The 26,374-nt window shown below is 47.1% G+C and overlaps 1 protein-coding gene across 11 annotated transcripts; it reads right to left on the bottom strand.

The window, feature by feature from the left end:
- Positions 1–184: 184 nt before the first annotated feature.
- TAF5L (TATA-box binding protein associated factor 5 like) lies at positions 185–26,359 on the bottom strand. 11 transcript variants are annotated; one of them, XM_033408905.2, is made up of 8 exons: positions 23,579–23,928; positions 23,173–23,391; positions 22,555–22,654; positions 18,410–18,523; positions 16,921–17,065; positions 14,024–14,128; positions 6,358–7,082; positions 185–2,147 (listed from the first exon to the last, which is right to left on the bottom strand). In XM_033408905.2, exons 4-8 carry the CDS (start codon positions 18,476–18,478, stop codon positions 1,350–1,352), a joined length of 1,842 nt encoding a protein of 613 aa, XP_033264796.2. In that variant the 5' UTR covers positions 18,479–18,523; positions 22,555–22,654; positions 23,173–23,391; positions 23,579–23,928; the 3' UTR covers positions 185–1,349. The 11 variants fall into 11 exon arrangements, with proteins under 11 accessions (XP_033264796.2, XP_033264798.2, XP_033264795.2 ...); XM_033408907.2 differs by lacking the exons at positions 23,173–23,391; positions 23,579–23,928 and adding an exon at positions 24,716–26,120; XM_033408904.2 differs by lacking the exon at positions 23,173–23,391.
- Positions 26,360–26,374: the final 15 nt, after the last annotated feature.

The raw sequence follows: 26,374 nt of genomic DNA on the forward strand, positions 1-26,374 counted from the left end.
AATAATCCACGTGAATGCAAAGAGGAATGATTTGAAGCAAGCTGGACAGAATACAAGAGACAGGAGAGCAGCTCCCCGGGGAGTCCGGGCTACGTAACTGGCTGCCACCTTGCAGAAAGCTGAGCTGTGTCCCCAGAACAGCCCACACCCCCGCCTGTCCTCAGTTTAAAAGAGATGCCAACGCTTTTTGTTTTTTGAAACTAAATACATTTTAATAGAAAACAAAATACAAAATAACTCTTTTCAGAAAACAGAAATATTTAATCCTTTTTCCACAAATTAGAAGTTGCTTTATCTTCAGAGCGTAGTTTTCGACGTGTGTGTTCGTACTTAAGATTTGTTTCACAGACTGTTCATTAAACTGCTATTGCAAAGCAGGAGGTGGGAGGGATGATCTCAGGGGAAAAAGACACTGGAAGAGCCACACCTCAGAATCATTCGAAAATTCAACATTTTCTAATTCTATCTTTTGACTTCTCACTTCCAATTATTTTCATTTCTTTACCACAATCTGTCCTTTCAGGGGAGAGAACTGTTAATAGAAGTGCAGCCACGAAAAGAATCTATCCCACCATCACTGCAAGAGCCCAAGACTTTCTCAATCAAATCCACCCACCCACTTCTAGAAACATGTCAGCTGGAGTGATCAATCTGTCACCCAGAAATTTTCCCTTTTGCCCAATACACTGTACGACCAAATTCTCTGAATTCCCTGAACCTCAAAATTCCAAGTATCACAGCCAGTGCCAGGAGTAAAACCTGAAAGATGAGAGCAGAGAAGGCCCCCTCTGCCAGTGCTAGGTTTCCTCTTCTCATTAATAATAATAATTATAATAATAATAAAAAATCCTGGTTCTCTGTAGTCACGAAAAAGGAAAGACATTTGCCAGGATGACCCCGCCCCCTTTCCTCGTTCCCGTCCCCGAATTCTACCTAGATAGAGTCCCTTCCACCCAGTGACCCTGCAGCACTGCTCCTGGGGAGGGCGCCCAGCAAACCTCCTCTGGCCAAGTGCAGCCCCGGCGAGGTGAGGGCATCTTGGCTCCAGAGACAGGAAGGGGCCGGCAGGGGGACACCGCGGGATCTCCGTGATTCTTGATCTCACGTTCGTTCCCCGTCACCGCCCTTCCTCCCCCCGTCCCTCCACACTTGGGGGCTGAGCAAAGGGTGGCGGGCTCGGGATGTCCGCGGGATGAGGGGGCGCGAGGGGGGATGCGTGGGGGCGCGAGGGGGGATGCGTGGGGACGCGGGGAGTCCTTCACAGTCAGTCAGTGATTTCATACGTCTGTCCTAAGACTTGTCGTCTGGAGCCCTTCGCACGCCCCAGTCCGTTACATCAAAGATAAAAATCAATGTTCCTGATTTTCTTGTGTGATTCCGGTCACCAGCAGGAGGTTGCAGGCCATGAACTGCACGCTCAACACGTTGCTCATCTGGCCGGTGTAGACGCCCACGAGCTCGCTGGACGAGCCGTCAGCGGGTGCGCTGCAGTGCGCGCTCCTGATGTCCCAGATGCGCACCGAGTTGTCCATGGACGCCGACGCGATCAGGCTGCTGTCCGGGCTGAAGGTGAGGCTGGTGATGTTGTCCGTGTGGCCCCGAAGCTCTTTGTAGAGGGTCCCGGACGCCAAGTCCCACAGCTTCAGCCGCTGGTCCTCGCCCGCCGATGCCAAGTACTTACCGTTGGGGGAAAAGGCCAGAGAGAGCACGGGGCCGCGGTGGCCCGTGAAGAGCCTCACCGAGTTCCCCTGCTGGGTGCTCCACAGCCGGACCGTCTTGTCGGTCGAGCCCGTGGCTAAGTAGTTTGAATTGGGGTGGAACTTGACGCAGTCCACGTCTGCCAGGTGCCCGGCGTAGATGCGTAGCGGGTGCGTCCGATCAAACGACCACAGCCTGGCCGTGCGGTCGTGGGACCCACTGGCGAAGTACAGGCTGTGCGGGCTGATGTCCAGGTCCCACACGGGGTAGGCGTGGCCCTGGTACAGCACGGTGTTGGTGAAGCTGCCAAGGTCCCAGTACCTGATGGACATGTCCTCAGAGCAGGAGAGCAGCCCTGAGCTGTCCGCAAGGAACCTGGTGCTGTACACTGGCCCGCAGTGTCCCCGCAGGACCTTCATCTCCGTGCCTGCGTTATCGTCCTCGTCGTCCTGCGGGGACGCACGCATGCATGCACACACACACACACACACACACACACACACAAAGAGAAGAGCGTTTAGTGGTCTGTCATGGAAAACAAACGTCTAGAAACAGACCTGCTTGGGAAACAGCATATACTCAGTGAACGACCCTGCTCTTTATGGTGACTCCAGGAGAAGAACTCTTAATTGCATAACTGAATAAAAAGTCTCCTACCACTTACAAATTGCCTTCCTTAAATTCACCTCGCAGCTAAGACTACAGCAAGGCTACTAGTGCAGAGCGATGACTGTGGACCTTACTCTTAGGTTGAGGAGAACCGATTTCAAGAGCCGATCGCTCGAAAAGACGTACTTTTGAACTTATGTTCTTAGATGCTCTTCTACTGGCATGTCTTCGCCCGTCAGTCTCAGCTGCTTTGCAGGCTATGCTGCCCCCGTCTCCAGTCCGTTTAGAAAAATCTCCACATGCCTGTTACCGCCACGCCTGGGGCCAGTGATGGAGGCAGGCGCGGTTTCAAGATTTTTATACAGAACCGCTGCGGGAGTTCATCCAAAACTAAAACCTGGACATACCGCAGAAATAACAGTAGGCCAGGGGTGCAGCCATCAGCAAGTTATGCTCACACCCTGTGACCAGGCATGAACGGTTTGTGTCCAAAGGAAAGAAGAGTTTTGAAACCGTGACTCTCTGGAGGGTCTCAAATATTTTCCCAAAGTAACAAATGAGGCGTGGAGTCAGAATTGCTCTAAATAAAGCCAAGTGACTCATGTGAGTCTTGGAAATGAATCCCTAGGTGTGGCGACAGAAAGGACGGCTCGTGGTGTGGGGGGGCCCCTCTCCTCATCCTCTTCCCCACAAGCACACTCTCTGTGTTCAAACCCACTCTCCGTTCATTCTCTCGCGGACAAGCTCCTTAAAACTGCAGCTGTCCTCACCCTGGAATTCATAAAGCCAAGTGACCTCACTGGAAGAGCAGGAGGTAGGATGAAGCTTCATGAACCGCTTGCCTCGTGAGCCTCTGGACAGAAAAAGGGCATCCTTTTAATCTGAAAACTATTAAATTCAAAATGGAATGAATGCCTCCAACGTTTATGTATTGGAGAAAAGTTAAGAGAAAATAAACACTGATGTCCATGAAGATTCAAAATGGCTCTTCCAGATACTCAACATTAAAAGCACTTAAGCGTTTGAGAGCTTAAGGTTCTACTGAGCGTTACCAAGAATATTAGTAATTTTCCTTTCCAAAGAGATTACAACAACACTTTAAAGTTACTGCTCTGCACCGGAGAGTTTGTGTCAGAGCTGCGGGGGCAAGAAACAACCCTGGGTGAGTTACACAGAGGGCCTCTGAAAGCTAGCGGCCGACAAGGGCACACGGTAGTCTCCGAGGCTTAAGAGGTCTTCATTTGGACCAGGCAGTCATGGAAGTGGGTCTCCCCTCTGTGTGCTCACAGGCAGAGAGCAGGACACACCGGAGTCAAGCTGGACTCCCCAGGGGCCCAGCCATTGTCCTGAGCCTGTGGAAAAGTGCCTGGTTGACTCTACAAACCAAGAAATAGGGAAGCCAGCATGGGCCTGCTGGCTATCCCTATCAGCTCCCTGCCAGGACCGCAGCTTAAAATAGTCCGGCCACATTTTTTTCTGTGGCTCAACCCATCCCCATTAGGGCCTCAGCACAGTCAAGCTGAAACCCTGAACAGGCAGTGGGTCACACGTGCCTGGCCTCACGGAGCCTCCCATGCTAACAGAACAGCACCGCAAATGCCCTGCCACTGTCTAAACCCTCACAGTAAATTCCACCCCAGATGCATCCCAAATAGGAATTTCTAATTTGTAAAGTACTTTCATGTAATAATAAACTATATTATGTACATGATGAGACATGCTTAAACCAGAAATTTTCAAAGAATAAGAAATACAACATCTTCAAATACTATAGTCTGCTGACCCTGCTTTAGGCCATGGAGTCCCTCCGTCTGCTTCTGTGCTAGGACGTTCCAAGTGGCCCAGCTCACAGCGTGGTCATTCCTAGATCAGGGTACTTTGGGGTCTGAAAGTCAGCCCGGGGCTGTTCTCCAATTAGCTACCGATGGAGCTGAAAGAAATTAAATATGGCTGGGCTTGGGAGTGGGTGAGACTTGGAAGCAAGTGAGACACTGCTATGTGTGTGAGAGATGACAGCAACCTGACCTAGGAGAGAAAAGGTGGCTGCTGGCTAGTGTGAATGGACGTGTGCTCTACGTGTAAATACACAACGGATTTCTAAGGCTTAGGACAAAAAGGGAGACTATAACAGACTTCGTTAATATTTAAAAAATACTGCTTATGTGTAGAAATGACAATATTTTGGCCATATTGGATTGAAAATACATTACTAAAATTAATTTTGACTACTTCTTTTTACTTTTGTAATGTGACTACTAGGACGATTTAAGTTACATATATGGCTCACATTATACTCCTATTGGCCAGATCTAAATGACAGTTTTATACACAAGTTACAGAACTGAGTATTACTGACAACACTGACTTGATTTTTCAAACCTAAAGACGACCAGATTGGGGGCAGAATGACCAGACGTTAAATGAACTGAACACAGGTGCTGCACTGCTGGGCTGAGGGCGGGGAGGCTGGTGGTGATGAGGGTGGTTCTGTCCTGTCCACATAACTGGAAAGAAGGGCAAGTCCTCCACTGGGGACCTGTGGTTTTGCCATGCTGTGCAAATATTAAAAACACACAGCTGCCAATCGACAAGCTATTTCCATCCGGTGTGCAGCAAAGTGGGGGAGGGAGGGCAGGCCCGCTCCCCATTCCCAGGCTGCTGGCACCGGGTGACGGGAGCACTGCGGGCCCAGCGAACACATTTCCGAGGCTAATCTAGCTTCTCTTCACGTGGAGACAACAGAAGCTGGAGGGCAGGGCTGTAAATCCAGGTGCATTTGGGATAATTTTATGCTTACACAGGAGCTTTTGGTTACTGTTTTGGTTTTTTTAAAAAAATGAGATACAATTCACATGTTACAAAATGCAGCGGTAGCCACGGTGTAATCTTAAAAACTTTTATTTTAGGCTAACGTTCTTTCCATCTTTGCATCTATCTTTCTACCTTTGCTCTCTTCCTTTGTATTATTTTTTAATGCCTAGAAAAATCCCCAAACTCAGTATCATCAAAGCTAATAAGGTCGGTAGGAATAGTTTTTTTAAGTAAAAAACAGAGTAAACGAGGGCAGTATCCCTCACTGTACGTGAAGAACCACCAAGACGCTAGAGCTGTGTCTCCAAGGAAGCTAAACTCGCGCACTGAAACACGTTCTGGAGGGCACTACAGAATTCTAGAAATCGAAGTTGGTGCATCGGAATTTAGACTCTTTTCTCATCCTAACAAACTCCTCTAATTATACTGTCTTAACTGCAAGAAGCAAAGACTCGAAGGCCATACTAACTGGAAGGTGACTAAGAAAACAGGAATAGGTAGAAAAGGGGCTTAATTTGTACACCAATATTCTTGCTACCCTCATCAGTAACGGGAAATTAACTCGAGTGATTTTTTTTTTTACTCGTTAACTTTTCAACCTGGTGCAAAGGTTTTCCATCCCAAGTAACTTGAGGCCGAGCCACCTGAATTTCAGTGGTGATACGACAGCGCTATCCTACCCACAACTTCCGTGGCGCCACTCTCAGGGAAGGTGAACTCTGTGCAGTTCAATTTCTATCTCCCTTTGCCCATGCTCTTTTTGAGGCAATGACTCTCGGTGACCTGAAACTCAGGCCACTGTGCCTGCCCTTTTCAACTACCACCCGCAAACAGAGCGAACCAGCTCATCACACCGACTGCTGGACGAAATGGCGGCACCCTGGGTGAAGCCAGAGGACTTGCACTGCCCTCGAAAGGCCGAGAGCAGCCAGGGTGGGCGAGGGTGGAGAGAAACCAGTGTCCTCATCTACTGCTCATGGCACTGGGAGGCGGCAGTATCACACTTTAAGACGCAGACCCTCTGACCCAGTGATCCTACGTCTAATTGCTTATTGTCTCCGCCAAGGCTGGGCATTAGCAGGGAGTCACTGGCTACAGGTTACGAGGCATGAGTCTGGCGTTAGCTATACGATGCGGGAAATAAGGAAGTGCGTTTGCCGTAAGATCTGTCACGTTTGGTACGAATATTCCAAGCTGATTAGTAAGGCAGACGCAGGGAAGAAAGACCGACATTCCTACCTCCTTCTCCAAGATATCACAAGCCAAGTGGATGCGGGACACGTCTACTTGATGCGGTTCGGATTTTAACTTCTTGGAGCGCAGACTCCACAGTTTTATACAGGAGTTGTCAAAGCCAGCGGCGAGCAGCTTGCTGTCCGGGGAGACCTCCGCCGTGTTCAGCAGCTGCTCCGTGTTGTAGAAGGCGTAGAAGCAGATGGTGGTGAGAGAGGGGGGGCCATCCTTGACACGCTTAATGCTCTCCTGCAGGACCTCCAGCGCGGCCTCGTTCTGCAGGATGGGCGCGGGCACGTCGGCAGGCTCCAGGCCGCCGCCCTCGCCCCGGGAGGGGCCGCCGCTGGCGTAGAGCTGGTAGTCCGTCCTCTTGGCGGGCTGCACATCCAGGTGGATGTGCCAGGTGAGGACTCTGCACAGCGCAGTGTTATTGTCACTCTGGAGGTAGCGGAGAAGGTAGTTGTAGCTGTCTTCCTGCAGGCGGACCACGTACTTGTTGTCCAGGAAGGCCCGCAGCCGCAAGTTAGACAGGATGTCCTGGATGGTCTGGGTGGTCTGCAGCTGCTCGATGACGTCCTTCTGGCTGGCATTCTGCAGAAACATTCCATGGAAGCGGCTGTAAAAGCTTTCCACCGTGCTCTTGGGACTGCTCTGGACCAGGTTGAGGTGGAGGTAGACAAAGAGGGGGTAGAGGAGAGGCATCACTTCATGGCTGTGCTGGGATTCAGAATCTGTAATGAAAGAGAAGCAGGGCCTTTACCGTCAGCAGAGTCTCCTGGGGAGCCCGCCGTCACATGGCCTCTTCTGGCCGGGACCCTACTTTCTGAGGCTATGGATTGAAGTATAAGCCCAACACAGAATTCTGCACACTCAAAGTCCAAGCCGGGACTGAGGAAGGAAGAGCACGGACCCTGAAGGCCAGCAAACACGGCCCGAAGTCAGCCGTAAACCCAGAATTCGATGGCCAGAGGTTAAGCGATGCCTGTTCTCACATGCATTCAGTAGCTCGTACCAGGTCTTCAAGGGTTAGTATTTTCCCCAGCACATTAGTGTTGCTCCAACTGGGACCTGAGACCTTGGAGAGACCTTAGATGCATTCTCGGGAGACTGAGTTCTTCACAGAAACCTTAACTTGATAATTTAAAAAACAATGAACACAGGTAAATTCAGAATTATCTGGATGGCCTTTAGCAAGTAAGTATTAACATACAGTTTTAGTGCTGTACTTTGTTCTGTGATTCCTCTTGGCCCCATCACCTGCAGTAATATCAAGTTCTTAGTTTAGTGGGTTCATTAACATGTCTAGCCCCCCTGACTGCCATGTCTCAACGGCAACATGACATCGTTCATCTGTAATTGTCCCACATCTGTCAGTGTACTCATTTTGATTTTGCTGGTTAAAAAGTACAACTTCTCTTTTGCAGTGATAATTTACAAGTGGAACACTTTCATGTCATTAAGACTAAATCATTTACTAACCTGAGACTTTAACACCATGAAAGTACATGACAAAGAATGTTCAAAGAAGTGTACAGCTTTGTCACAGGCTAATGAGAAAAGCACAGAAGTGTGTGTGACACTTAAGTGAGGGAGGGCAGAGAGAGCTGTGACGGAGCGAAGGTTCCACAGCCATCTGGACGGAGGCAAGTGGCCAGCGAGCAGGGCCATCGCAGGCACCAGCACCTCAGGGAAGCTGGGTGACACCAGCCCTAGGCCCGTTAGAGTAGCAAGTTATGACTGGCAAAATCCATCTGTTACTTTCACTTGTTGTCAATTTGAAGTTTATTTTTGTGGTTTTGCTTGTACTTTATATGTAAATGAGTTTAGCTTTTATACAAAATAAAGCATAAAGGTTTCATGTGTAATGTCTGTACATACCTAAGTAATTAATATAAAAATGCTTTACGTCAGCTCTTAGCACTTCCGCTAGCATTTTCTTGCTTTCTTCTTTTTTTCCTGAAAAGGAATCCACACCTGGCTCAAGATTCAGGAACACGGCATTAGGGAATCTTATCTCCCTAACTGGAAGGGAGATGATTCCTGCACGCTCTCTCTGCTTGATGCTCTGTTTCACCTCATCACAGGTGAATTAACTGCAGAGTAGGTGCATTTGAGGATCAACATGCCCCCACTCAAATGCATTCTTAGAAGATGAACTTCAATCGCACTGATCCCGCTGAACTGAAGTCAGGGCTCCTGCCTCTGTACCAACAGGCACAGTGAGCTCTGGTGCTGGCTGTGGTGAGTGACCCTGAATGCCGAGGGGAAACTGGACTGTGCTCCACAGGGAGCCGAGGACAGTGTGTCTGGGACACAGGAGGTCACTTAGGGCATCTCTTAGTACCACCATCCCTGAAGTTAAGGTGAGTGGAAATATGCAACAATCCAATCCAGGCAGGACAAGTAGTGGCCCAGGCCCTTCAGGCACGAAGCTTTGCATCATCCCACCAGGTAAAGAACCAGGACCAGCTGAGGCACTAACTGAAGGCAAAGGGAATACAGAATAGGTGGCAGAGGAAGGTGAAGACCAGCTATGACCACGTGACCAGTGACAGAACCCAGGACTGGACCTGTCATGAGTATTCCTCCTTATTTTGTTATGAACGTGTTTGTGTGTGTGTGTATACCTATACATAAGCAAATATCTTTGTTTTCTTTCCTTTCTTATCCCCTTACCATGGAACATAAGTTATAGTGACTTTGTATCATTGTATCTTTTCTTTTTGTTTTGCCCGTGCCGTGTAGCATGTGGAATTTTAGTTCCCTGACCAGTGATCAAACCCTGGCCCCCTGCAGTGGAAACGTGGAATCCTAACCACTGGACCACCAGGGAATTCCCTATATCATAGTGTTTAAGTATTGTTAACTTTACATCACAGTATTTAAGTTATGGGATCTCAAGGAGAAGGGTAAACATCACCTGTGGACTTTGCTTCCTCTTCTGAGGAAGGCATTAGGGCATTCTTGGTTGTACTTGGGATAGCTGTACCATGTTAAGTAGAAGTATGACCTTGTTAATCACCTTTACTTGCAGGTTAATTATGGTTTAAGGACATGGGTAAGGGTGCCATCACAAGTCTATAGGTGGTGGACTTGTGATGGTTAATTTTATGTGTCAACTTGGCTGGGCCACAGTGCCCAGAAACCTGTTCACACATTATTCTAGATATTTCTGTGAAGGCATTTTTTAAGATGAGATGAACATTTAAGTCAGTAGACTAAGTACACTGGATTACCCTCCACATGTGGGTGGGCCTCGTCTAATCAGCTGAAGGCCTTAGGAGAACAAAGACTGACCTCCCTGGGCGGGGAGAAGGAATCGGCCAGCAGGCGGCCTGTGGACATGAACTGCAGCTCTCCTGAGTCCCAGCCTGCAGGCCTGCCCCACAGATTTTGGACTCGTCAGTCTCCACAATCACGTGAGCCAATTCCTTAAGATAAATCTCTCTATACATATTCATTTTGTTGGTTCTGTTTCTCTGGAGAACCCTAATACAGATTTCAATATTTCCTTACATACTGTAATTCTTTAGAAGACCTCTGGAATATTTCTTTCCCCAAATACTAATTAAAACAAACAAAAAGATTCAACCCTTACCAATTAGACGTCCAATATATTCTATTGGGACGAAGGGCTGTTTTCAACTCCTTACAATCTTAGTTTCAGGCTTATTTTCAAAAATAAAAGGCATTTTAATTTACTAAGTCCAGGATTAAAAAAAACTAGCCATCTAGAAATAGGGATGCAGTACTTTAAAACTTACTGAAATTCACTGTTGTTTCAGCCCATAGTTTCAAAGCTGCTTAACTGTTCTTTCTTGTCTGAAGAGAACAGTATATTAGGTATAAAGCTCCAATCAACATATTCTATATGTGGAACAAGGTGAGACTAACATTAAGTCTTAGCTCAATTTGAATCTCGTTCCCTTGAAATCGTAACATACACCTTATATTTTACTGAAAGGACACTAAGTTAAACGAACACCGAGCTTGTTGGTCCTCACTCCCTGGCCCTTCTCCACAGGGCTGGGCCCACCGACTGCACACCGTCCTCAGCTCTGAAACAGCACCAGCTGGCCTGCACCTTCGTGTCCCTGCCTGGGGGCTCCTCCTCTTCCCTGTTCCTCGAAGGCTCACCTCACTCTGCAGAACTACCACTGCATGTGTGCCTCCCACAAGCCAGGCACTTACACCCACATTGTGTCTAGGAGTCACAGCTGTCCCCAGATTCAGATCCAGAGTGACTGACCCCATAGGCTATGCTCTTCCCACTACATGTCCTGTAGGAAAGGCCCTGGAGCAACAGGCAAGCTCACGGCAGCTCTCAGCCCCACAGCTTCTGGAGGAGAAATACTGGAGGGAGCTCAGCCTTAGAACCTCTTACCTTTCTCTGTTATCTCCTTCGAGAGTTACCATCTCCTAGAATTTACTTTGTATCTCCCCGGGGCTGATGCTGAGTACTGTATCACAGTCTGTATCTTCTGTGTTACGTAGCAGGATGCTATCATCGTAACAACGTAAAAAATAAAACCTGACTTATTTCTGTTCAGTATACCCCACCCCCACCAAAGAGCCTGAGGCATCCTCAGCTCTTCTCCCTTCTTTACTCCTTAGCCCTGGAGATCCTACCTTGACAATGTAACTGTGAACTGAAGACCCCACTTTCAGCATCCACAGCCCTGTCTCACTCCTCAGGGACCACAGTGGACTCAGGCTGGCCTCCCATCGCCCCTCCCACAAACACTCTCGTCCACTGCTTCCACACCCACATTCACGCCCAGGCTTGTCTCCATCACACAGGATGAGGGTCACACTTCTACCCCTGTGGTCAGATCTTGCCTCCATTTTGTCTGTCTTTATCTCCAATCTGAAAGCCCATTTTCTTTTTTCTCTTAAAAAAAAATTTTTTTTTATTGGAGTATAGTTGACTTACCATGTTGTGTTAGTTTCTGCTGTACAGCAAAGTGAGTCAGCTGCACACATACACCTATCCACTCTTTTAGATTCTTTTCCCATATAGGTCATTACAGACTACTGAGTAGAGTTCCCTGTGCTGTACAGTAGGTCCTTATTAGTTACCTATTTTGCATATAGTAGTGTGTGTATGTCAATCCCAATCTCCCAATTTATCCCTCCCTGAAAGCCCATTTTCAACAAAGCCGGCTCCTTCGCTGTTCCTGAAAAAATCATCACCGTCTCTGCCCCTTTGCTCATGCCTTCGCACGTAGGCCGGATCCTCCCACTCTGGCACAGATGCCCAGCGTGCAAGTGCTAACGTCGACCCTACCCTCCTCAGGAAGGCTGCCTCTGACCACCCCACGCCAGCCCCTCCCTTCACTCCAAATGCAGCTCCCACGAACACCCAGCAACTGGCTCCGTCTTGGCCTATGAAAACACTCCCCCAGTCACATCTCATGCAAAACTGTGACTTCTAGCCTTCTTATGTTAGGGTTAACTTTCAGTTCAGATTAATGACTACATGTTGTATTTCATCTTGGTGCTCAGGAAATAACTCTTCATTTGACTTGGTTGACTGCTCTTCAGAGCCCTGAAGATGGAGAAAAATGTTCCAGGAAAAGCAGTCTGTGAGGAAAAACACATATACTCACCCCCTCAAAATAACCTGTGACCAAGGATTAAAAAATTAAATTACAGGGCTTCCCTGGTGGCGCAGTGGTTGAGAGTCCACCTGCCGATGCAGGGGACACGGGTTCGTGCCCCAGTCCTGGAGGATCCCACATGCCGCGGAGCGGCTGGGCCCGTGAGCCATGGCCGCTGAGCCTGCGCGTCCGGAGCCTGTGCTCCGCAACGGGAGAGGCCACAACAGTAAGAGGCCCACGTAGTGCAAAAAAAAAAAAAAGAATTAAATCACAGACAAGGTAACAGACAGCAGCCTTCTCAGTTTTGAAACAAGATGAGAAATTGCGTAGGAAAAGGCTGATGGAGACTATTACAGTGACAGATTCGGAGCTTCCGCGTTGCCTGGCTCCCTCATCAGAGGGCGGGCCCCCATCAATACACTCTCCTGCAATACCTAGCCCAGGACAGTCAGCCTCACGTAAGTACAGGATGACTGAGGGAAAGAGAAGGGCTGGAAGACACCAGGCACTTCTTTCTAAACCAGCTTCCTCACCACTAGGTTGATGAGAGAAGTCTCTCAGGGAGAAATCATAACCGTATTTAAAAAACCGAGTAAAATAACTTTCTAAAAACTGATTTTAAAAAATTTAAAAACTGCTCAAAGCCTCAAAAACCAATGCCAATAATGAAAAATAACTTGATTATCTCCAAGTTCTTGCTTACCTCTGAATGAAATCCTTCTTATAAATCCAATTTTTCTTTTTTTATCTTTAGTGGACATGGAAAGCAGCTGATCACTGTTCTGAGACATTTAACATTTATATGATGTGAGGATCTTAATGGAGTTTCTTTCTTTCCAGTTTAAACACAATAGACTCTTTTTATTAGACCCTTAGTCTTCGCAATTTTTTCATCTTTGTAACAATTCAACAGAATGAATTCAACAGTCAACAACTGTGAGACTGATAAGATGACCTTCTTCAGGGTTTTATTTTGTAATCTTTATTTCCTGTAACATTTTGGTCATTTTGCCCGACTACGGAATACCAGAAATGTGGATTCTTTCCTTTAAAATACTAACCATTATAAGGGTGAAGTAAAATTAGGACAACTCTAAGTGTGCAAAATTAGGTCTATTATTTTGGTTTATATATTGATCACTTACTATGCCTCTTTACCATTAAAAATTATTAACCTGAGGGTTGTTCAAATAAGGAAAAAAAAATAAAACAACTTCAAAGTATTTTAGCTATAATTTTCTACTAACCAATACATGCTAATTACTCTCCATCCTTTGAGGACAGAGAAAGTTTTGTATTTCTTGTACCTCAAGGTGTTTTGTATAAAGTACTCAACAAAAGACTTTGATTAATAACCAGAATCAACATGGTCTCGCTTAGTGTAATCACTTTTCAACATTAAAATTATAATCAGTCATCTTAGGACTAGACGAAATCACTTGGTTTTGCCTCTGAATAGCCTTCTTCACTTTACATATGAGGAACTAAAGGCCCCAGAAAGGCTACACGACTACATTTTTTAGAGTGATTAATTTAAAAAGTCATAGAGTGAATTAGAAAAACTCATTAGAACTCATATCTACTGATTCAGTGTGTCTGTGGTTATCACAGCACCCACGAACTGGACTAAATTACAACTTCTAATTTTTTGGTGTTGCTGATTCATGAGGATTACTGTCTTGCATTTTTGGAAATAAGGGGAAAAAACCATTTTGAGATGTACTGTATCACTGGTAGTGATATCAACGTCCATTTCACACCTGCTGCATTTAAGGAGGTTTCCCTACATGGCTGACTGAGCTTCTACTTATTCAACACAAGTCACAGTCACTGTGTTGAAGGCCATGGACAAAACAGTGAGTAACACACCCAGAGCCCTGCCCTTGCACACTTTAATCTCCTGATTTGACTCTCTTGGGAGTTCCAATAGACCATAAGTGTGAATGCAAGGCCTGCGTTCAACCACCTTTGAATCCCTGGTACCTAACACCAGAGCTGGAACACAGATGGTTCTGAGGGAAATTCGCAGCGCCCTTTTTTAACAAGAGAAGGGGGTCGTGTGGAGTACTTACCGGTGAGGAAATTCCGCAGCCGTCCGAACTGCACTTCATATTGCTGGGGCTCTGCCTGGCAAGGGGCCGCAGACACTATGTTGGCACAACCAGATTCTGATTGGACTAAGGAGGAAAAGATACATAAGATGGGGACGGCAAAGACAATCGCCAGCCCAAAACGTGGCAGGATGGATGGAAGGAGGTGCAGCTGTAGCATCTGACATCTCAGCCCGTTTTCAAAGTACGTTGGGGCTTCTGGTTAAATATGACCGACATGCCTACCCCACCCGCTCCTGACACCCAGTGACGTGACAGCAGAGGAACAAAAGGTATAAAGCACAGGGTACGCGAGCTGGACGAGAGAGGAGAGGCACACAGGCTCACGAGAGACTCCTCTGGACGCATCTGACCCCAGGACCTGACACTGTACCATCGTGTGCCTTGGGATGGGTCCATCTTCAACCCCCGTGCTGGGCATTCAGTGGGCCCTTTCAATCTGGAAATTCACGTCTTCCAGTTCTGAGAAATTTTCTTGAATCATTTTGTTGCTTTCTCTCCTGTGTTCTCTTTCTGGGACGCCTACAATTTCGAGGTAGGTCTCCTGAACTGACCCTTTAATGTCTCCCAGATTTTCCATTTTTTGTCTCTCTGCTCTACTTTCTGGGAGGCTTCCTCAACTTTCAACCCTTCGAATGATTTTTCAGTTTCCCTGTCATGTATTTATCTCAATGTTTTCTTCTCTTAAAATAGCAGTCTCTTCTTGTTTCAAGGCTATCAATGATGGTAGTTTTGAAGGTTTTTTTTCTCTCTGCTGTTTGCTTCCTTCAAGTTGCTTCTCACTGTTTCCTTAAATTTTTCATATGAAGCAGATCAGTTTCTTCCAGGATCTGACAGTCCCTAGTTATCTGAAAGTGAGGCACCACAGAGCTGATGGGAACTCTGGGCGTGCGCTTATCACCCAAGAGGACCTGGATGGGCAATTCCCTGCTGGCGATGTCTTTAGGTCCATTCTGTTGGGCAGGACAGATTCACCAGGGGCGAGGCTTTTAATCACCTTCCTGGACAGCAGGTGCCTGGATGGCAGTGTTCTCGGCAGCGAGAGGAGGAAGGAGGCTGGAGTCTCAATACTCAGGATGTAAACATGCACTTCATCGCCATTCTGTGAGTTCATGCTTTCTAACAAGAAAAGCAAAATTCTCCTACCCTTTCTGCTGGGGGTGGGGTGGGGGACCTCACAACTGGGGAGAGGCGGCGGGGGACTGACAAGCCATCTTCAACAACAATCCGGACGAACACCAACGTGCGTCGGACGCACGTGGGAAAGAGGAAGCAGGAATGTAATTAATGCAGCAGGGCCAAGGAGACACGACAGAGAGCATCGAGAGGCGGGGAGACAGATGGGAAGAGAGTCAGCGCCCCTCCAGGAACTCGGACACACGCTGGAAGGCTGCGGGCCCTCCTGCTGCCCCGCCGTGAGGGAACCAGTCTCGAGTCCTACAGTCACAAGCCCTCACAGGCATCCTCCCCTTGCCATTCCGATGACCACCCTTTAGCTCAGGCTGTCCTGACCTCTCACTGGATCACGCTGCGGCCTTCTGACTAGATCCCCTGGCGCCAATCCGGGCCTTCCCCCGTCAACACAGCCACCACGGCCATCCTCCTAGGACCCACATCTGATAACCTGGACACCCGCCCCCAGCTTTGCCCCCCGATAAGCTCCTAATGGTTCTCTGGAAACTCAGCTCATGCCTTCTATGATTTACTGACCCCTGACTATATGCTGGGAACATGAGACCTTCTGGGAAGCCCTTGTGACCTGCCGGCCAACCTGAGAGCACCACCTTCTTTGCTCGTATGGAGGCTGAGCAGCCCTCACGGGACCATGGCACGCCGCCCGCGTGCGCTCATCCGCCTGCCTCAGCTGACTGTAGCAGAGCTCCTCGGGAGCCAGGGTCGAGTCTTAGCTCTCTCGAGAACTTCTCAGCACCTGGCCACCAGCAGGCCTTCACGACCATCTGCTGAACGCAGATGTAAGTATTCCGATTACTCAATCAACAGAAAAACCTAGGACAAAATCTTACAATAATCACACTTTAGAAGCTTCCCGCTTTTCCTGGTGGTTTTCCAGGAACACTGACTCTCCTAATACGCCATCGTATCGAAAAGAAGACAACTGAGAACACAAATTTAACAGTGCTTTGCCCTACTGTCTATCAGCAACAGCACAGGCTCCAATGAACACAGGCCAGCAGGAGCTTATCAAAGGCCGTGACGGCGAGTTTAGAAGGAACTACTCTGGTCCTGTACACTGGCCATCCTACTAGAAACATTAAGGCTTTCATGAATCGATTCCGAGTTCATCGCCTGGCCCTGTCCTTGTCAGGGGAACCCAGCAGAGTCTGAAGGCGAGGGAGAGTGAGTGGGTCTGACACTGAAGGGAAGGAGGCTTCCCCTGAGGAGCCGGGCTGAGCTGGAGAAGGCACTGCCACCTTAAGCTCCCCACACCCGGCCATTTAAAGACGCTCATAACCATCCTGACAGCACGGCAGGAAAAATTTCTCCAAAGTTTTTCTAAAAAAGAATCCAAATCCAATTTCAAAACAAAGAGCAGAAGCAAAAAGAAATGTTAAAAGTCTCAGGAACACGTGTATGATGCCAACATTTCCACCCACTGATCCCAAAGGACTCATCCAACTGGAGAACGTGCCTTCCACGGGTGAGGCCCAAGCGACAGGGGAGGGGACACGTGCAAGAGGGGGACAGAGACCCTGGCCCTAGCTCACGGAAAGAGAAAGTCGCACACGACATCAGGTACAGCTCAAAGCCCCCGGGATCCTGCAGGAGGACGTGTTGGGCGGGGGGTTTTCAGAGGCACTTGGGCTGGACGCTGCCTCCGGGACGGGGGTGGGTGGTACCTGCGAGGCTGGTGGCCATCTCCTCGGCGCTCTGCGACAGCCGCAGGCCTTGCTTCAGTGGGCCGTCCGCGTCCCCGTACTGCCGGCGTTTGAGGTAGCAGGACACGGCCATCTGAATCTGCTCGGTGCGCACCCGTTTCATGACCTGAGGGGGAACCATAGGGACAGCCTGACGTCACGCGTGGGTAGAGGCCACGTGGCCAGTCTCCTGGCTGACTTGAGAGCCTTAAGACCAACCTCACCCTCTCTTCCACTTTATGTATTGTCCCGATGAAAACACGGCCAACTTCAATGATGGAAAACAGGAATAGCCTAGATAATAAAGCCCCACGGGACTTCCCTGGCGGGCCAGTGTTAACACTCCGCGCTTCCACTGTAGGGGACATGGGGTCGATTCCTGGTTGGGGAACTAAGATCTCACATGCCTACGTGTTGCAAGGTGCGCCCCCCCCCCCCGAAAAAAAAAAGCTCCACAGATCCTCTGCAAACTCCATTTAGGACCATGATTTCAATCCACTCCGAGGAATTCCAGGGCCCTGTGTTCCCGGCCGCCCCTCGCTCAGGGAGAGGGGTTCAGGGAGCAGGGAGCCAGCCAGAAAGCAGGCAGGAGGCAGCACGAAATCAGAGCCCTGAGACATTCAGAAACCGGGTAAAGAGGTGTTAGAAAGTGAGAAGTTAATAATGGGGAAAGGGAGAGCTATGTTTTCTCTTAGCAGTCAGGAAAAGGCTGCTGGCGCTGAGTCAAGGATTTGAGCAGTGTGTTTTCATGTCAATCATACTGTTTACCTCTTTCACACTTTATTTGTAACGCCAGGTACAGAAAAGCATCAACATTGTAAGAGGGTATGTATATGTGTTAGAAAATCTCATGAATTCTTATACGGAAGGAAATGCACTCAACAGGGGTAAATAACTTCTGATAATTCAAGCTAAGTTGGCGGTTCCCCCTCCAAAAGGACTATTTTCCTTGACTGCTAAATTTATTATCAAGAATGACAGGAACCCCTGATACTGCCATGGGCCTCAAACACTCCTCTGCCTGGAGTAAAGAATACTGCAGTCCAGATGACCAGTGACAGCTGAATGAATTTTCTAGGTTCACTTCTGTGATGTAAAAAATATTTTCTTCTTCAGGATCAGAATATCGTGTCCATTTTGGAATGCATGCAACCTTATCCATACACATGTGATGGTCCCCACCAGGGTAACTTTCTCTAAATCAAGGACTTCTAATTTTTTTGTGTGTGGAAGATGTGTTTTTGATAGTTTATTTGGATGTGTTTAAATTTTCAGTTTCAATTACATGCACTGGCTTTCTCCTTTGTGATCTCCTCCATTTGTTTTTAAGATTTAAAATTCCCCCCATTCCAAAAACCTGTTATTTATTTTTTCTTTAAATATTAAAAAAAGTTTATCTGTATCTAATTTTTATCCATTACAATTTCTTTCAGTGTACAATATGTGGTGAATAACCAAACAACTATTTTACCCAGATACTGCAGCAAACAAGTTGTTCCAGAATCATCTGCAAATAAATAATCCTTCCAAACTGATTCATGGTAACTCTTTTAAAACACAATCTGAAGATCGACTTTTCAATTGCCTAAAAGTCACACAACAGAGCAAACAGTGAAGGCTGGAGACATGCACACACAAAAACACATATATTTATATACAAATATAAAATGTTAAGAAATCATAAATATATTATTTTAAACCAGGTATAAAGAATGATTATATTATCTATGCATTTCATTTCTGGATTACCAGAGACAGTATCAAATATTTGTTAGAAAGGAGGGGCACTGGGTCTGAAATGATTGAGATTCAGTGATACAGTGAAACAGTAACAAATTTCCTCATACTGAACCACCTTTCACTATGGAATTTGCCTCACTTGGTTATGGTGTGTTAGTCTTTCACTGTATGACAACTCAGATTTTTTTTTTTTTTAATTTTTGGCTGCGTTGGGTCTTCACTGCTGCGCGCGGGCTTTCTCTAGTTGCGGCAAGCGGGGGCTACTCTTCGTTGTGGCAGGCGGGCTTTTCATTGTGGTGGCTTCTCTTGTTGAGGAGCACGGGCTCTAGGCGTGCGGGCTTCAATAGTTGTGGCACGTGGGCTCAGTAGTTGTGGCTCGCGGGCTCTAGAGTGCAGGCTCAGTAGTTGTGGCACGTGGGCTTAGTTGCTCTGCAGCATGTGGGATCTTCCCGGACCAGAGCTTGAACCCATGTCCCCTGCACTGGCAGGTGGATTCTTAGCCACTGCACCACCAGAGAAGTCCCCAGATTATTTTTTAATTAAGGTTTTTTTTCTATTGTTCATACAAGAATTCTGAGACTTTGAGAGTGGGGATCACTGCTCTAAGTATTCATCTGTCCATTGATGGAGACAGATAATTGTTTCTTTGTGGTTACTAATAAGCATTCCTGTACCAGTTTGACTATTTCAGTGATTTTGTATGGTTTTCTAACCTGGTTACACATAAGAGTCTCCTGCGAGTGTGTGTATAAATAATTTCAGCCTTGGAGATTCTGATTCAATGTAATATTTAGAGAAAAAAAATTTAAGTGCAGAGACTGTGAGAGTACTATCCTTTGCCAGTTTGGACCCAAGTCAGAAGCAGTCAATCCACCAGGCTCCCACCCCCGGCCCCGCCACCACACGACCCTACGCCGCTTGCTAAAGATGCTTTCAATCTAACTTCAAGAGTTCTTAGTCTCCAAGCTCTTCCAAAGCAGCCTGATGCCTTGTATTTTGGCTGGGACTAAAACTTTTCCAGACTTCCTACTGCCCATCTCTTGTTGCCATGGGAGTGCATGCTTGTATCAATGTGTGTCCCTTAGTGTTTCAGGTAAGATGGGAGTAAGAGGTCATCTCTCTAACAGGGGGAAAAAAAAAATGTGCACAGGAAAAGACATGGGAAAACTGACACAGCAGACCCTGCAATGCCAAGTGTCCCCAAGGTGGGACAATGTATATGCATGTCTGAAGAGGAGGGGAAAAGAGAGAGTGAACAGAAAGCGGTGAGAATGAACAATAGTAAAAAACAGGCCATATTGGGGATTACTAGAAACTAGCTGGTAAATACTGATGCCAATGAATTTGCCCAAATTAGCTGTCTGGAACAGCAGTTTCTGGCTCCAAACCACCATGTAGGACAAGGACCTTCCCTGAGGGTGGGCTGTGAGCCAGCTGCAGGGCCAAGAGTCTGGGCGGGAGGAACGCGGGCATCAGTCTCTTGTACAGCCACGCTCAACTGAAATACCAGGGACGTTATCCAACTGACTGCCCTGGACTTGATTCCAGGACACACATATTTCAAGTGAAGCAAATAATAAATGAAATGGGAAAAAACCCCACAAACCTTCTTAAAAACAGACCTGTCTCTTGAGAGACTCAGACATGAGACTAACACTGCAATTCCAAGTTACCTGTTTATCTTTTCCCGTAATTATAAAATCTTTTAAATTTAAATTGAGTTTCAATCTAATTACATCTTTGTTAAAAATTTCAGGGTTTCCCTTAATTTTCAATTGACAGAAAATATTTTAACTTTAAAGTTAAAAATGGATGATCACATACCTTTCTTTTCATGTCACATTATTAGGATTTCTGGAAATTAACATGAGGATTCCGACACAATATGTATCTATGTCTCATGCATTAATAGTTGCCTACTGTTACCAAAGTTGCTACAGAAAATCAGGACATGATCACCTTCCTGCCTTAAAGTAACAACTGTGCAGGAAGAACCACTCTCTTAATACTCTTTGCTACAGCCTAACCCCACCCACTTATGTTCAAATGTGTATGGTTGGTGGAGGGTTGCTCGGAGAGACACCCCCAGCCCAGCACTTCATGGGCTAAGCACTACGCAATTCCATGAGATGCCAATAGAGTACTATATGAACAGTGTGTCTCCCCCTGCCCCTCAGATATAAGGTGTCAGCTTTGAGGATGAATGAGTTCAAAACAAATCCAGGCAAACTCACCACCACTATCCTGAAATCAGTTCCCCAACTGAGTATACGGACAGTAGCTAGGTGTTTCTGTTGTTGTTGTTTTTTAAAGTAAGTGTATTTTTTTCCAATTATAAATTTATGCTTAAAAACAGATAAAAATTATTTTGTATTTTTTCTTAACTGAGAGGTCATGTAAAGTGCCTAGTAGGTGCTCATATATCAGTTCTCTTCTCTTTCCTTGCAGTATTCTAAGTGCTTATAAAATCCATCAAAAGGTCACTCTTAGTAGCACCTACAAACCTAATAAGCTTTTGCATTAATCATTGTGATAAAATGCTTGTGAAAATAAAAATCGCAGCTGAAAAATAAATGAGCTCGGTTTCAGTCATACATGATATAATTTTTAAATTAGGTTGGCCTTTCATATTCAGGCTTTGCTCAGACACAGACGTAACATGAATACACTTGAACTAAAACCTGTGCTCTTTCCCATGGAGTCCTAAGAAGTAAATGGCACACGAACAAGGCTCACAGCTGCGGGCTCAGGATGCAATGTAGAATCTGGGGGTTTAATTTGGGTAGGAGGGTTGGGGGTGGAGCAGAAATCATACAGCCAGGCAGACAGATGCCCCTAGAACTTGACTAACATCAGCTGGGACCTCCATAAAGTCCCAGAAGTCTTTCCTTGTCAACTACTTCCTTTCCCTGCAGCTTCCTACCTGCAGCCACCCCCAAATCTGCTCCAGTCTCCTTACTCAGCCAGCCGACCCTGCTTCCTATGTCAGCGGGCTATTTACTAAGACTTGAGATTCCTCAACTCTTGTCAAATCTGTCACTTTTCCCCACTATCTTACATGGCTTCTAGGCTGCTGAACACACCGCCTCCCCTGCAGGCAGGTCTCTGGCTCCCCTCTTCCACATTCCCTACTGACACAAGACTCGTCCTGTCTCTAGTCAGATCACCTTCCTGAGCTCAAGTCTACAAGACTTCTCTACCTGGACGCTGCAAACATCTGAAATTCGATGTGCTCAAATTCTCTTCCTTCCATACGTCTTCCTTTTCCTAGTTTTCCCAGCCAGCTTAATGGTGCCACCATCCACCAACAGAGAAAACCACAACCAAAACCAACCAATCAAATGAAAACTGTCATCTTAAGACGCTTTTCTCTATCTCCCTCCCCCTCACTTCTAAATGGCCATCAACTCTTTATTCTAAACAGGACTCTCTTGGAGCCATTGTGCTACCATATCCTCACTGCTGCGATCTGACAGCACAAATCACTTCTCACCTGGACTATTCCAATGTCCTCCTACTACTCTAGGCCAACCTCAAACACCCTTTTGAATGCAGCCAGACAAAAAGACTGACTATGCTACTGCCATGCTTAAAATCACCCTCTGCACCCCATGCAGACTGCCCACTCCTGCCATCACTGTTCTCTAGTTCCCCCCCAGATGGAGAGTTCCCTAGAACAGGGCTTTTATCTTTGAAATTCACATTAAAAGTAAAGTGAGTGTCATCTAGCTTCTGCTTGGAATTCTTGACGGTTTACTTTAGGCACATGATTTCTCTGGATTTTTATGAACCAAGAAAGCCACAAATATTTGATGCTTACTTCAAATTTATAGAACGGCTACCTACATTTACCGTGTCTTACGTCATGAAGAATACCTTTCACGTGGGCTCCATTTACAAGCACTGTAGACAGAAGAAACAGGATGCTGTGCTCTCAGAATAAGGGGGATATGGTTTCCTATGTTTATCATTCTCCCTGAAATGGAATTCAAATGCAGCAAGTGAGGTTTTGGAGATGCTTTAATGACACCGAATCCTTTATGTGTGTGTGTCTCACAGAGCAGCCGGATCACTTTTTATTCTAGAGTAGTACTGCCCATAGGACTTCCTGCAATGAAGGAAATGTTCTAGGTCTGCACTGTTCAGTGTGGTAGCCACCAGCCACAAAGGGCTATCTAGCAATTAAAATGTGGCTAACGCAGCTGAAGAATTGAATTTTTAATTTTCATTAAGTAAAATGTAAGCAACCACACATGGCTCGTGCTTTCTGTATTGGACAACACAGTTCCAGAGCATGGCATTACTTTGTGAAACTAAAGCAGCAGTGCCTTGACTTAAAAATGGCAATGCACAAAGTCTTGCAAAACACTTCTGATTCCTAAATTGCCAAATCTCCAAAAATTAGTATTTTGTTAGTAAAAATGGAGCTAACTTTTTATTACTATCAAACACTCTAAGGTTACTAAGATACATATACATTTACATACATCTTACCAGAAAGATATCTTCTTTGACTGCTAAACAAAGATTTATGAATGGGAGTTTTCTATAGTGTTTTCTAAAACTTGCCAGTACACAACATTCTTGAAACCTTCTTGAAGTTAAAAAATGAGACGGGGAAAGGAATTTGTTTCAGTAGACAAACAGAGCAGCAGTTACTTTCTGTAAAATGTTCACATAAAAGGCGAGCTCGAACCTAAGACAACTTTACCCCTGCAATGAGAAAATTAAAAAAGAAAAATTTTTGGCTAACTTAAACTAGAAAAAAACCCTTTAGGACTGCAGATCAATTAGTCAAATGTCTGCTTATAATCTTTAATTTATTAACTTCCATGTATTTTAAAATATAGAAGGCAACACATTAATTCATGAAACAATTTTACGCCAACTATTCACTTACATCTTCAACACCAGCGTCTCTGTAGTCACTGAAGCCACTCTGAATCATCAAATTCCATTTTCCAGAACACACCATCTTCGCTCCTACCAAATCATCTATGATACAGCACTTGATGCTCTCGCTGGAAATCTCAACGCAAGCCATCAATACCCATTCAGGTGGCAGAACTTTTTAAATGTATCACTTACTGTTGATACATTGGTGGTATAAATATCCCGAACTAGCAATGACTGAGATTGTTTCAGTCCAATATGTATTTCCCAAACGGCATCTTGTTGTTGGAAAGAGTAATTACAGTGCCTGTAACAGGAGAGACTTAAACATGTGGTACCACCCTCTTTTCAGAGGGATACTCTCCTTGAAGACGCTTTTTGAGAGAGAAGGTGGCCTGGAGTGATCTGGTTTCCTCATGCCTTCTCAGAGTGCTCTTTAGGCTCCGGATTTGGATTCAAGTGCCTGCCTCTGCGAAGCAGTCATTTTCCTTTTGGAGTCACAGGCAGACACAAAGCTGCCAGGACAAGTGGCTGGGCCTTCCCTACTTTTAATCCCACACCACTACAGGCACAATCTTTCCAAACGGCTAATCTGACGCCATCTGTGCTCAGCTTAAAAACTTTCTCCTTCCTTCACCAGTGTGGAGGATAAAAAAAAATCATCTCCACTGTGTCACCCTGAGGTTACTCTTATCTGCCTCTGTTTACAAAACAGGTGGGTACCACAAGGCCTTCTCACCTTAGGGGCTTTGGTCAAAATGGCACTCCTAGCTGGTTTAGCTAACTCCCACTCATGCTTCACAGCCTAGCCTGGCCACTTCTTCCTCCCCAAAGCTTCCTTGAGCCTGATTCCTTCCACCCACCAAACCCAGGAACAAACCTCTATCACAGGAATCACCATACTATTTGTTTCCTACACCACCACTACTAATACCTGGCACTTACTGAGTGTACATCACAGGTAAGATACTATTTTAAGTGCTTTACGTAGACTATCTCGTTTACGCCTCCCGAGAACCCTATAAGCTAGGGAGCATTCTTCAGATAAGAAAGCTGAGGCTCAAAGAAGTCAGACAGGTGCCCAAGGGTCCATGGTGCCAGGAGGGGAGCTTGGGCCACCTGGCTGCATGGTCTGAGCTCTTACCTTTTACAGTGTCTTGCTGCTCAAAGGCTTCTCTCGGGAAACACAACAGTGAAAGCTTACCAAATGCTCGTTGAGAGAGTGATCACAACAGTTACTACCTGAGAAGCTGTCTGTCTGTCACATGGAGAGGCTAGAAACGGTTTCTAGCACTGTCCACTGGGTAATGCTGGTTTAACAGAGCGCCCCCGGGGCTCCCTTCCAGCTAAAACGAATCATCAAATAAACAAAACAAACAACAGCCCTTTCTCCAGAGATGTCCTTCATAGGTATTATGAAGGACATCTGTTTGCGAAAGTAAAACCAAAAAACCAGTGACTGAATAGTTAAGAGGAGCCTTTACCTAGTTCCACAGTGATAGAACCAAACAAATCTCACACATTCAGAGGGAGAAGCAACAAAACTATTCCAAAACACACAAATCTGCTTTACTGTTGATGACAAAACACAAACAAAAAAATGGTCAAGGCAAGCCCATTTTTTGGTTTGCCAATTTAACACTGATTTTTAAGGCAGGAATGATTTATAATTGACAAAAATCAAAATTACATTTAACGCAAAAACTTTAGGCCTAAGAGGAACCTAGAAAGTATTCTCTGTCAAAAAAAGAAATTGTAATAGCTGATAACTAGTATTTACAGAATACTTCCCACTTGTCAGGCATTTTCACATTCATTAATCCTTTTTTGGGTATCCTGTAAAAGGTCCAGTTTATCAGTCATTACCCCATTTTACTGAAGAGGAAACGAAGGCTCCGAGAGGTTACAGATAGTAGTTACATGGTTTCGACCTGAGGCCGATGTAGTCACCAAGCCCCCTCCGCTACATGAAGCTTCTCCGAGCGTAAAGCTATGGCTCCAAACTCCTCTTCCTACTCCCACCCTCAAGCAGAGCTGGGACCCAGACCGGGGCGGCCACCGTGTCCGCCCTACCCCGCAGCGCTAGGTCACCTAATAGTAGACGGCCCCTGCCCGCGCGCCCCTCCCAGCGCAGCCCCGATTCCTGCCAGCCGGGTCTCCCTTCCTAGACCTCCACCTGCAAGGTCAGAGATCAGCGCTTCCAGCCTGCCGCCGCGGGGCACGAGCCCAGGGCGCTCTCACCGCTGTCGGGAGGGCAGCACTTCCGCTGAGCCTCCTAGGACACCCGGTCCCTCACCCTCGGCTCCCCCGCCCACGTCGCGCCCGGGCGCTCAGGGCCTCGGGGCTCCGCGGCGCGCACCCCGTACGCGGCTGTCAGGGGCGCGGCCGCCTTGCGGGCGCCCTTGCAGGTGGGCATCGCCGCGCTCGCCCGCGTCCTCCCCGCCACCCTGCGCCAAGTTTCATCCCGACTTCGGCCCACAGACACTCCCTCTCCCGTAAATGAAGAAGAGGCCGGGCCCGCGCTCCGGGCCTCCAGGCGGTGCCGCCCGCTCGCCCCGCCCCCACCGCCCAGGCCGCGCTGCCGCCTGCGCTGCCGCCCGCGCCCTCGGCCCGCCGCCCGCACTCACTGAACATCCCAGGCGGCTCCCGCTCCCCCCGCCGCCGCCGGGGTCGCCCCGCGTCCGCCTCCGTCGTCTCCGCGGCAGGCTCGCGCTCCGCGGCCGGCTCAGCCGGGCCCCCGCGCCCAGTGCCCCGCCGCCCCCGCGGCGGCTCTGGGCTGCAGCCCCATGACTGATTGACGCGG

This window comes from Orcinus orca, chromosome 14 (genome assembly GCF_937001465.1).
Source record: "Orcinus orca chromosome 14, mOrcOrc1.1, whole genome shotgun sequence".
Taxonomy (NCBI): Eukaryota; Metazoa; Chordata; class Mammalia; order Artiodactyla; family Delphinidae; genus Orcinus; species Orcinus orca.